At 40.0% G+C, this 12661-nt stretch overlaps 1 protein-coding gene across 1 annotated transcript; it reads left to right on the top strand.

Moving 5' to 3' along the window:
- Positions 1–1485: 1485 nt before the first annotated feature.
- Positions 1486–9068, top strand: SVIP (small VCP interacting protein). The gene is made up of 4 exons (XM_030560183.1): positions 1486–1629; positions 4372–4422; positions 6969–7088; positions 7921–9068. The coding sequence occupies exons 1-4, from the start codon at positions 1567–1569 to the stop codon at positions 7933–7935; spliced, it is 249 nt and encodes an 82-aa protein (XP_030416043.1). The 5' UTR covers positions 1486–1566; the 3' UTR covers positions 7936–9068.
- Positions 9069–12661: the final 3593 nt, after the last annotated feature.

Genomic DNA, 12661 nt, shown 5'->3' with positions numbered 1-12661 from the left:
ATGGTAAGAATTCACTCTCTCTGCTACAGGTTGCAAATTGCTACAGGTAATCTCACATAGATCTGGTGAGAGAAACTGCTACCTCTAGGAATTAGCTTCATCACATATATAGCAGTGTTACAGGTAGCACGTCCCGACCGGGGGGAGGTGGGGGTGTGTGAGAGAGAGAGAAATGCTGCTATCTGTAGGACTGTGCTACCTGCAGCAGTGACAAGTCTTACTTTGCTAAAAAAAAAAAGGCTATCTGATGTAGCTAATTCAAGCAGTCTGACATGTAAAACCAACCTGATAGCTTTCTTTAACAGGGTAACAAGCCTTGTGGATGCGGGGAAGTGGTGGAAGTGGTCTATCTTGCTTTTAGTAACGCTTTTGATACCTTCTCATAAATAAACTATGGAAATGCAACGTAGATGGAGCTAAAATAAGATGGGTGCAAAACTAGTTGGAAAACAGTTCCAACAGTAATTATCAGTGATTCACAGGCTGAAAGCGTATAACAAGTGGGGTTCTGCAGGGATCAGTTCTGGATATGTTTTTATTCAAAATCTTAATCGATTGAGATAAAGGCATAGAGAGTATACTTATAAAGTCTGTGAATGATAACAAGCTGGGATTGCAAGTGCTTGAGAGGATAGGATGAAAATTCAAAATGATCTGGACACAGCAGAGAAATAAATAGTCTGATGTAAACAGGATAAAATTCAAAAAGGAGAAATGCAAAAGTACTCCATTTAAGAAAAAACAAATCAGTTGCAAGCATACAAAATGGGAAATGACTTCCTGGGAAGGAGTACTGCGGAAAGGGATCTGGGGGTCATAGCGGACCACAAGCTGAATATGAGTGAACAGTGTAATGCTGCAAAAAAACAGATCACAGCTATGGGATGTCCACTCTACTCTGTGCTGCTTAGGCCTCAGCTGGAGTATTGTGCGCCACTCCGGGCACTACAGTTCAGGAAAGGTGAGAACAAGTCCAGAGAAGAGAAAAAAAAATTAAAGGTCTAGAAAACATGACACATGAGGGAAGACTGAAACATAACAGTTTTCAAGTATGTAAAAATCAAGCAGCAGGGTTTTTTTCCCCCCAAAAGCTGTTTCTTACAATCCATACGTATCAATAACTGCATAGTAATTTACGTTATAGTGCAAGAAACTGCTGCCTGTAGGCATTTGCTACAGCATGTAGCAGTTTCTTACACTCTAAGCTATCAGTAACTGCTGCCAGCAGCACAGTCCTACGCGGAGCAGTTTACTACACTACACCCCGGGGTAGCCGAGACCTCCGCGAACAGGACACTGCTGGAACCCTGGCTCCCGCCTTCCCCCGAGCCTGCAACCAGCCTCCCCGCGGCCTTTGTCTCGCGGCGGCAGCAGCGGCAGCTCCGGAGCTGCAGGTGGCGCCGTGTGCCCCGATCCCAGAGCTGGGCGGGTCCTGCCGGGCTCCGCACTCTGAGGGTGCCGGGCGGGACCGCCGCGGCGCGTCCCCGGAGCTCTGGCTGCCTGAGGCGGGAGAGCGAGCAAGCGAGCGAGCGCTAGGCGGCCCGGCGGCGCGGAGCGGGCCCCGGCATGGGGCTCTGCCTGCCCTGCTTGGGGGGAGCCGCCGAGGACGTGGTGGAGACGCCCGACCCGGTGAGTGCGGCACCCCCGCTCCGCCACGCGGGAGCCCAGCTCCTCTCTCACGACACGCCCTAGCTGGGCCGCGGGCACGGCGCTCCTCGGCTCCTCCACACGCAAACTGGGCAGGGCCCCCTTCCCCGCCGCCCCGGAGCAGGCCCCCAGCAGGTGCAGCCTCCTTTCAGCTGCTCCTCCTCCTCCTCCTCCGGTTTTTTCTGGGCTAGCGGTTTGGTTGGTTCTTTTTCTATTTTCCCCCACAGAGAGGCGACTTTCCATGGTGTGGTTTCCCCATAACTGCAGGATAAAATAATGCAGCAGAGCAGAGGGGGGTATTAGATGTTCAGTCCTTAGGCAGGACAAGGGCAGCAGCAATGTTCTGGGATCGGTCAGCCCACCTGGGGTGCAGTGAGCTGTGAGGATTGCTGCCTCCCAAAGGTGCACCTATAACATTGTCAATGACGTACACGCAGTAAGAGATCCCGTTAAAAAACTGCGTTTTTAAATATTTATTTTGGGGACAGAGGGAATTAGGCCCTCGATGTATAATTAAAGGGTTAAGTATACCCATTAATTAAAAAAAAAACCATACTGATCTTGCACGGATCTGCAGAAGCAGGTCCATAGTACTCTATTTTATTTTATTTTTTGTTAAGAATGTTTTGCTTTAAAGGGACACCAACTTAAATCATTTTTGGGAGAAAATTTTCTACTTAATAATTTAGGTCTTACTTGTAACTGAAAAGTTGATGGGCAAACAGATATTTTTTTCCCATTCCATCTTGTCTGCTTTTGGCATTTGATATATCAGTTTCACTCTTCCCCCTGTATAGACTGGATCTTGCAAGTATTTGCACATATGGGTAGTATCCTCTGAATGTTTGTTAGTCAGTTTCTTCCTTGATTGGCAGCGGGTGGGGGGGGGGTAGGGAGATATAAACAAAAAACTCTTAAGAGCTAAAAAACAAAATCCAAACATGCATTTTAAAAATTAGTTTGTCAAATTGAGTATCTCTTTATAATGTTTTAAAACATTGAAAAATCATGTTATTTTATACTGTCCAAAAGTCTAGGTGCTTCTCAGTAAAGCTGGCAGCTGTCCTTCTACCAGCTGGTCAGTACCTTACCACACAGTATGTAACCAGAAAACAAAAACCATAGGGTAGCACCCCTTCTTAGCATGTGTACATGTCTCAGGAGGCACATGACCAGGATTCATCACCGAATTTGGTCCGCTGGTTGGATCATTAGCTTCCCTAGGCTGTGTACTGACTGGGAGACTCACATGAATGCTGATCCATACTCCCCTTAAACCCGGAACCTCTACCATGATCTAAAATTAAAACACAATTTGGAGTTTGTCACTCTCAGTCACAGTCTCAGTTCTGCACTTGAAGTATCTACAGGAACGCAAAGAAAGATCTGGCGGGACCATCTCTTAAGAGGGAGAGAGTAATTCTGTCTCTATATCCATTTAGTGCTTGGTCTCTGTTACACTCCTGTTTATGTTATACATACCCTGCTACTAGAAACTTTACTAAGATGGCGAACTCATTTCAGATATGCCATCGCTACCATTTATTACTGACATGGGTACAAGTCGTCTTAGCATAGTTCCCTGAGTCCTTGTGGAAGCCCACTGACTTCAGAATCAGTGAGATTCTTCATGGTTTAGGGGCCTATGCTAGCTGACCTGATTGTTGGATCAAGATCCTGGTTGGGATTTAACTGGTAAGGAAATAAATCTGCTTTTCTAACTTTGGAAAAACAGTGGAGCCTGGTTTTAGTGAACTTACATTCAGTGAAAATCCATTTATAGTGATTGCTATTCTAGTTACAGTTGTTTTGTAAACATCACTATCAGCGGTTCCATAAGAACATAAGAACGTCCGTACCAGGTCAGACCAAAGGTCCATCTAGCCCAGTATCTGTCTACCAACAGTGGCCAATAGGGAGTGAACCTAACAGGCAATGATCAAGTGATCTCTTTCCTGCCATCCATCTTCATCCTCTCTCAAACAGAGGCTAGGGACACCATTCCTTACCCATCCTGGCTAATAGCCACTTATGGACTTAACCACCATGAATTTATCCCGTTCTCTTTTAAACACTGTTATAGTCCTAGCCTTCACAACCTCCTCAGGTAAGGAGTTCCACAAGTTGACTGTGCGCTGCATGATGTTTGTTTTTTAAATATTTATGCTTGTGATGAGGCACATGTCTCATGAGGTTATTTTCATGAGGACCTTAGGGAAACAGCAATCATACCAAGATTGCATTTTTCTTCTCCTCAAAGGACAAGGATAATGTATGGATTATCTGTCCATTTCTCTGCCTTCTTATTGCATGTTTCATCCTAGAAAGGATTTGGGGGCGGGGGGGGCGGTAAAGATTCAAGTAATCTGAAATGTGACCTTCTGATGGCTATATCTGCATAACACTAACTACTGTTACTCAAAGACTGGAATACATCATAGCAGCAACAATACTCTACCATCTTAGTAACCAAAAGCATACTGTCCTTATGTAGTTACTTTAATACTTATAACGGAGAGAAGAAACAGCTGCCATTTGACTTAAGTTCAGAATTTGATTAAATAACTTCCATTGTTCATATGAATGACAAGGAATGGACATGGAGTAATCTATGCATTATATCATTGAATCTTTTTTAAAACTACTATATTTTCATCGTTAAACAATTTATTCTGCTTTCTCTACTACAGTGGAATATAACTCTTTTTTCTAAATTGTCTGTAGGAAATTAAGAGAAGACAACTTGCAGAAGCTGCAGAAAAGAGGCAAATGGAGGTAACATTACATTTATTCAGAAACTTGTTATGTAGCCACTGGTTTTAATATGGGAAATATGAAGTTTCTTTGCCAAATGCAACTGAACAGCATACGTGGATTATAAGCAAGTGGAATTTATCATTGCACTTGGCTGTCATGTTACTGATTTGTTGGGGATAATGTATTTGATGGGTATTTATACAATGATATCTTGGAAAATTGGCGGGGATTTTGAAAGAAGCTGACGATAATTAGGCATCTGACTCCCATTGAAATTCAAAAACCGCTATTAGCGCTGTTGAAAATCCCTCCCATTATAAAATATGAATGCAAAGCTGGAAAGTTCTTATAAACCAAAAGGAGGAATTGATTTTTGTCAGTGATATTTTTGTTTTACTTTGACCACAAACACCAAAGAGATTTCAGCTGCATTTTTCAAAAATTGCAATTGTTTTGGTGGCATTTGCAAGTGTTATTTTGAGACTTGCTACTTCTAAAATCCCCACATAGCTGAATTTGTTGGCTGTTCGCTTCATTAACATGGGGAAAATATAGGTCTCTTTCCTCATCGCAGTCAATTAAGCAGTGGCGTTGACAAACTCTGCGCCTGAAAAGTTGGGGACTTGGGTGTTGAAGCCGGGAGGTCTTAAACTTAGGGAAGTGGAGGTAGTATTTGCCTTAGGGCAGAAGTAATAATAGGAGGGTGGAAACACATACAGAAGCCTAAAGCAATAGAACTGTAGCCTTATTTGGACCTTACCAGACTTTTTTTTAAACACTGCATAATCCAAATTCTCTAAAGTATCTTGATGAATTTCAAATATGCAGCTGAAATCTGAAGATAATGAATGTGTGTATTGTATGAACATTGTTTGTGGTTGTTTTCTCTATAGTTTGTTGGCCTTTTGCTAATACGGGCTTATTCTGTTTGCTCCTGTTTAAAAGATGATTCATATTTGAGTCATGAATAAAAGCACTTTCTAAATTATTATAGCAGCATTTAAGTGATATTTAAAGGCCCTTTTATTAAAACCTTTGTTTTGCTTTGGACTACATTTTAGTTAAAAAAAAGATTTAGTACAGCTACAGTGCTTTGAATCTCAAAAGTACTTTCTAAATATATATCCTTGCAACAACCCTGAGTGGTAGGTAGATAAATACCATATAGGAAGAGATGTAGTAGATGGTGGAAACAGACACAAACTAAAGCTCATATTCTGCAAACATGTAACTTAACACATGAGGTGTCTGTCTGTCTAGAACTAAGGTTTCCAGCCCTCTGTTCAGACCATGCTGGAGCTAGTGTCATTCTGTTTCTGTGCAAACAATATGCTAATCTAATATACTGTTCAGATCACCCTACTTCATCTTTACTTCATATTTTATATATTGCATTGACAGCTTAATACCTCTTCACATTCTTACTCCGTCTACAGTCTTGCTTTGTCACAACTCTGCTTTGACCGATATCAATCACCTTGCATTTGTGCTAGCAGTCTGTTCCTCTTTCCTCTCAGCATAGATTTAACCTTATTTTTTCTGTTGCTCTCATGTAGTGTTATAGCTCTAAATTAAGAGCTGGAAGTGCATTAAAAATTCTGTAAAGTTCAGATTTCAAAATAAGTAAGAGGAAAAAAGCTATTGTGTGCTGCCTTGGTATTCATGTTTTAGAACGTTATATCGCTCTAATTTAGGTACTTATATGGCCCCATCACCATAGTATCTCAGTGCCTCCGTCTTGTAGTGTATATATCCTCAACACCCCTATGAGGTAGGGGAAGTACTATTAACCTTATTTTACAGATGGACAATTGAGGCCCAGGATCACAGAGAATATTTGTGGTAGAGGAACTGAACTTTGGATTTACACATCCTAAACTGATCCCCTAACCACTTGGCTATGCAATTCTGCTGCATGTAAAATTCTCATTGACTTCTGTGGTAGGGTTCACATAAGTACTGTAGATGTGGAAACTAAATCTGTTATCTCCCCTCATGCACTTATTGTAAATTATAATGAGATCTCTTGGCTAACATCTCTCTGTTAGCTATAGGATGCCCTGTACTTGCAGGAATCCATGTGGTAAGAGAAGGTGGGGCAGTGATCCCATAATAAACTAACAGTTTGGGTTCTTGGATGCAGCAGACTGCCTAAACCATCCTTTAAGTTAAAATTTAATTGGTGAGGGTAAGAATATGAAGCTCACACCAACTGAGAAACTGCAGGATCAGAGTGCCTGGGAGTTCTTGAAGGGGACGGGGAAATGTTTAATTTTACAATTTGAATACAAACCACATGCCACAACCACATTTACTCATTAAATTATGCCCAGCTGGATATACAAATAACATGAAATAAGAGAATACCTCATTGCCATCACTGACAAATACTGTGCAATGTGAAAAAGCACCTTAAAAAGTTATGATGCTGTGTTACATACTAGTATTAATTAGTGTTTCAATATTGCTTCCAAATAGAAACCCACAAAATATAGTTGCCAAGATTTTATTTCTTTGGAAAGAAACTGAACTGCAGTATTTTACCCAACCTTATTTTCCTAAAGGCCACCTCTCGGGGTGTTAAGAACCCATATTCTGTGGAGCACAAGAAAAAGAAACAGGAGGAAATGGAGAAACAAATTGCATCTACAAGCTCTGGAGGAGGCAGCGGCGGCGGACTTAGAGTAAGTTTTAAGATTTGCTTTGTTAAATCCTTTCTAAAATGTTTGTTTTTAGATATGCAAGCTTTCCTTTTTATTCCCACAGCAAAAATCTTGTTCAAACTCTTTATCCCACACTGACTATTGCAGCTGCCTCCACTTATGATTTCTCCAATACCCATTTGATCCTTCCCTCTAATCCATTCAAAATGCAGCTTCTAAGATCATTCATCTTCCTTCGTGTTGTCTTACAGTATCACCCACCCCCTCTTTGAATTCTTCCACTAGGTCTCCCTTTTCCTACCATAAATGCAAGTTACTTTTCCTAACCTTGAAGGCTTTTCACAGCTCTGTCCTCCCCCATTTGTCCAGTCCTGTCTTACTACATTGCTCCCATCCTCTCTGCTCCACCGTTAATGCTAATTTTGACTTCCTACTTACCAACTTCTCCCACAATCATATTCACACCTAAATTCCAGGTTACTCCCTGCACATGGAACACCCTTACTGACCATACTTGTAAGATGGCAACCTCCTTGAGAAACCATATTTTTTTCCTCCATGCTTATAAGGAATTAGCCAATTAATAACAAACAGGCAAGGGGAAAGTGATGTATTTTTGGTGTACATCTGTTTATCTACACTCTATATATGCTAATTTACCATCTAAAAGGAAAGCAGCAACTTATTAAAAAGATAAGGTAGAGGGAAACTTTTTGGGACAGGGATAGTATCTAGAAAGTTGTGCATCCTCTTGTTGCACATAAAAACATATTGGTGGATTTGAATGAAGTACATGAACCGTAATGAATCACTGAGTTTACTGCATACACACAACTTTGTTTTATTTTTCTAGTGGCAGGTTGGATAAAGAAGTGTGGCATTTGAAAAGAAGAGGATCAAATACTGCCAATAACTTGCCAGCTTCTGCAGCTGAGTGGCACTTATACATTGTGTGGCTTTTGCTGTTTGCATATGAAGATTCAACAGTACTTTGCCATTGCAGTACGACAGAGGATAGAGGTGTACGCTAAAAATATTTTTCAAGCAAAAATCTCAGAATGCAAAACAAAGGTGGCCAAAACTTGCCATTTTTTAAAACGTCTCATGCTTCAACTTTTGGGTGGGGTGGAAAGTGGGAGATGCACAGTTGTTTGGTAATTAACTTAGTATTTAATGGTGATAAAGTGAATGTATTATATTTCTGCTCTTGAAACTAACCTGCACAGCTTGGGTAACTTTTAGTGTGTGGGGGTTTTTCCTTTTTGTTTTAGCATTTAAAGTTTTGTTGAATTTTGTCTGCCTCTGTAAAAAAAAAAGTTCTCTTCTCTAGATACTTGTGCTGCTGTCCATCACTTCTGTACTAATTATTGGTTAATTACCTGTGAATTTAGTGCCTTTGGAAAAGCTTGGCTTCTGCAAATTGAAATTTTGTGAAATGTGCTATTAAAAAAAAAAAGTCACTTGGAATTATGATCGCTTTACATGCTTTTACTGAGGTAAATATTTTGTGGTCTTATGCCCGTTCTCTTTTCATTGATTCGCCAATTATGGATTTCGTGAGAGTACATAATTATAACATAACGTGCTGGAAGTTAATACTATTAACTAAACGTTGTTGGCTATTTTGTTCTTTTTTGCACCACAAGGGGGTAGTGTTGTACTTCTGGAAATATTAAAAAATGGAAAAGGAAAAGACCTATTAGGTCTTTTCTTGGATAGTTTATTTCCTAAAAGCTTCTGTACTACCTGGGTGGCTTAACTATATATAGTACAATAATATTTGCCAAGTGCTAGAAGCACTTTAACTGCTCTTTTGTATCAAGGAATGTCTGTAATCCTTTTCCCAAATGTGAAACTGCTTTTGATTATTTACAGCTAACTAAACTTATGTATATGAACTGATTCCAAAACTAGAAGTGATCTCAGAACACTACTGAGTAGATGAGGGAATTTAGAAAATGATCCTGTTGCAATAAAAATACAACTTTTATTTTCCCTGGAGGGCACTGTGTTTGGCCTGTTAGTGTCCTAGTGACTCCATTGTTGACCCAGGTTAGACTGTGGAAGTGTTGCTTGGATTAAATACACTCTTTTCCCCTTCAATCCAAAACTATCATCTGAAGTCCACTTTCTTGAAAGAACTCGCTTCCTGGCTTCTGCCTTCATAATTCACAATAGCAAAGGAATTCTTAAGAAGAGTATACTGTTAGTTTAGTGACAAAAGCAGTAGCTTTCATAGAAGATACTGATACCTCACATTTACTTTGAGCTGGGCATTTGCCCTATTCACTGTTATATTCCTATTTTACTGAATTAGACTACAGTGGAAGACTGTTATAAAATACAGTGTGCGTAATGTACAATGCAGCTTTCTGTCCAGGATTTCTAGCAGAGTGAGTATTCTACAGTGTGACTATGCCAAGACAATTTGTTGTGCCATTAAAGTGCCACTTTAATGGTGAGGGAGTTTGGGAGGGGGGTTGGGTTGCGGAGGGGTTTGTTGATCGTAGCTTTGTTGATCAGGAATTACTGAAGGAATTTGTGCTACTTGGGGTTAACCTCTGCATTCATTCACTTACACTGCATTGTGGCTTAGCAGTCAGCCAGGAGACAAATATAAATAAGTGTTGTGCTCTTAAGTGTGACATTATTCTGCCTACCAGCTTTTAACTGCTCCGTGACTCAACTTTGATTTATTTAAATGACTACCATACTTAAGTTTTAACAGATCAGTCTTGAGAGTCAGAGTTCTTTCAGATATATTGACTTTAAAAACATTCAAAAGTATTTGGCATCTTAGAGGATTAGGTTCATAGTTGTGGTTTGTTTGTTTTTCGTACCTTAGGGGTAGAGAAGAAAGTCCACGCTCTATTGAGCTAGATTAACTGCTCAAAAAAGTGACATGTCAATCTGTTTACCCACTTGAATCAGTGGTTTCAGAAAGTACAGGACATGTTGTCAAAAAAAAAAAAAATAGATTACAACACTGAGTGAACTTCAAGTAGAGTAATCCCAGAATAACTTTTTAGCCCCCACATTCTAAAAACTCCTGCCTTTCTGGTTTGCATCAGCATAAAAAAAAGTTAATTGAGTATTTTGTACTCGTTTTTAGTGAAGAATAATAGAGACTACAACTGTATCTCAACTTACCGTATTTACAAAATATGTTGACAAAGTACTGGACTACCTTATCTGAAAACAATGTAAAATTGAAGGATAATACATTTGTCGATTGCAAAATACATGTTTTAATATATATCCTGTCTTCTGTATAAACCCTAGGAAGAACAAAAAGCAGAGTTCTAAACAGTGCCTCACTAAAGTCTGTGGTAATTTTTCCATTGAGTTCAAGGGATCCAGAATTTATCCCTTTAATTTATATCATTTACATGCTCTATGAAATGATATTCTTATGCAAAAGTATATGCTGCTTATGGAAGCTGGCAATTCTTTACTTGACTGTGGAATCCTTTGAGTCCTTATAAATGGATGGGGAGGAAAGAGAAAATTCACAGCTAGAATATTAAAGTTAAGAAAATCTTTCCTGTATAAGTTTACGCCCTGATCCTGCAATTTGATCTATGCAGGTAGACCTTTGTACCTATATGGAGTTCTACTGGCTTCAGTCATACTCTGGGTCTAGGGGTCCATCCATGCAAATCCAGTTGCAGCCTTAAGGGTTCAGCATGATGTTTAGGAGTGTTTGCATGCTTCAGCGTATGTGACTTTAGGTAAGTATATGTAAAATGTGTGCATATATTTTTGTAATTCAGCCATGTAACCAAGAATTGACATAGGTTTTCCTACACACACTTTTAGTACATTAATAATTGATTCTCCCCATTCTTGCACTAAATGGAACTGGGTCAGGGAATAAATAGTTGCTGAAGAACCCATGATGCTATTTGCATGGGATTATCACCCTGAGAAGAAGGCAACACTGCATGTCTGGCATCCAACTAAAACATGTCCTGGTGAAATGAAAGGGATTTTTGCAAAACAAAATCAGAATTAAGGTCTGACAAAAACGGATTTTATGTAGGATTACAGATATGTGCAGTTGGAAAGACTGCAGGATGAGGGTCTTAAATGTGAATGATGATATTCGTCCATTTGCTGTTATCATTTTGTTTCTAGATCTACTGCCATTTTAGTGAACATACTGTAAGACTGAAATGGTGGTAGAGACTGATATCAAAGGAAAATTGGACCAACCCATATCTACAGCCACTGTTCTAATAGTGTAAAAATAAGAAATAGTCTTATTAGTTTTAGACAAATCAAATGGTCACTTTTGCAGAAAGCTTTTGGAATTAATTTTGTCTAATGCAGAAGTTTTAACAGGAGCAGAGGCTATTAAACTATAAGTTCTGTTAGTGTTCCTTTAGAATGCACAATTTGTACGAATGACTACAAACACAGGATGAATCCTATAAACGAATAAAACTACAATTTAAAACAAAACTTTATGTATATTTATCACAATCCACTGGTACATTTAAACATAAGCCACAAAATTAACACTATTGTATTAGGGTTTTTTTAAAAGGCTAGAAAGAAGGAAATATAGCTGCTTATTCACTGTCATGCTGTACGTGTTCTGCCACCCTCCAGCCTGAAAAATTCTGCATATACAGCCTCATACTTTTCCAAATTTAAGGCTTTCACCCTATATGCCCAGTCAAATTTCAAATAGTTTAAGTAGTGGGGATTTTATACCACTATTAATTTCCTGGAGTAAGGAGAGGCAGGTCCTTCCCCCAAAACAATTGATTTCCCCCCATCCAGTGCCATGAAAAGCACTAGCCCAGCCATACTCTGCTTTTGAGATTAACAAGACTCTTACTTGGGGGACATGTGGGACATGTCTGTATCAAAATGCAAACTTTGTTTTGTATTATGTGCTGAACACACTTCTAGTCTTCTCCAAGTCTTGCACATTGAATTGCATTCCAGCTAGCTTCTCTCAGATGCGCCTTCAGTCAGGTCTCAAGTCCTTTTACTGAGCCTGGCACCTATCAAGATGGCATTTTAGGGCCATCAACTTCAATAGTCTCTCAACTGCTGTCCTCTGCCACTGCAACAATAAATATATATTTTTTTTCTAATGAGGGGCCTATTGAGGCAAAGTTTTCCAGCTAAGCAGATGGCCTGGTTTCTCTGAACAGGGGCAGTGACCATCACCACATGCAAGGAGGACTAGCTGGAAGGGGAAAAGATAGGAGGGACTCTGCCAAACCTCTGACTCTCAGAAGGGATGAAATCAAATGAGGGGAGAGCAGATTTCAGGACTTTTGTTTTGAAAAGATTTGTAACTCTGAGATGCTTAAAGAGTAAAGTAACTGTGGTCGAGAATTCCTTTGTCAAGTCTGTGTACTTTATGCCCTTTGGGGACAACATAGGGAAGTAATCTAGGAGCTCAGAGAGCCGGCCATATCCTAAGTGGGACTCTAAGAAAGCTTCTATAAAACGATAGGAGGGAGGATAGGCCCTGGGAGGTCCAAAGAACTGATTTCGGTGTCTAAGGTGATGGGACTGCAGGGTCCCACATCTCAAAGAAGGGCACCACACATGGAGGTCTGACCCTGGAACTG

The sequence above is a fragment of the Gopherus evgoodei genome, chromosome 4 (assembly GCF_007399415.2).
Source record: "Gopherus evgoodei ecotype Sinaloan lineage chromosome 4, rGopEvg1_v1.p, whole genome shotgun sequence".
Taxonomy (NCBI): Eukaryota; Metazoa; Chordata; order Testudines; family Testudinidae; genus Gopherus; species Gopherus evgoodei.
Note: the sequence above shows the minus strand (reverse complement) of the source record. Positions and strands in the feature narration are given on the sequence as shown.

Coding starts and splice junctions, on each gene's coding strand:
- SVIP (XM_030560183.1), top strand. CDS start 1,567: ATGGGGCTCTGCCTGCCCTGCTTGGGGGGAGCCGCCGAGGACGTGGTG. Junction 1,630..4,371: donor TGGTGGAGACGCCCGACCCG/GTGAGTGCGGCA, acceptor AATTGTCTGTAG/GAAATTAAGAGAAGACAACT. Junction 4,423..6,968: donor CAGAAAAGAGGCAAATGGAG/GTAACATTACAT, acceptor ATTTTCCTAAAG/GCCACCTCTCGGGGTGTTAA.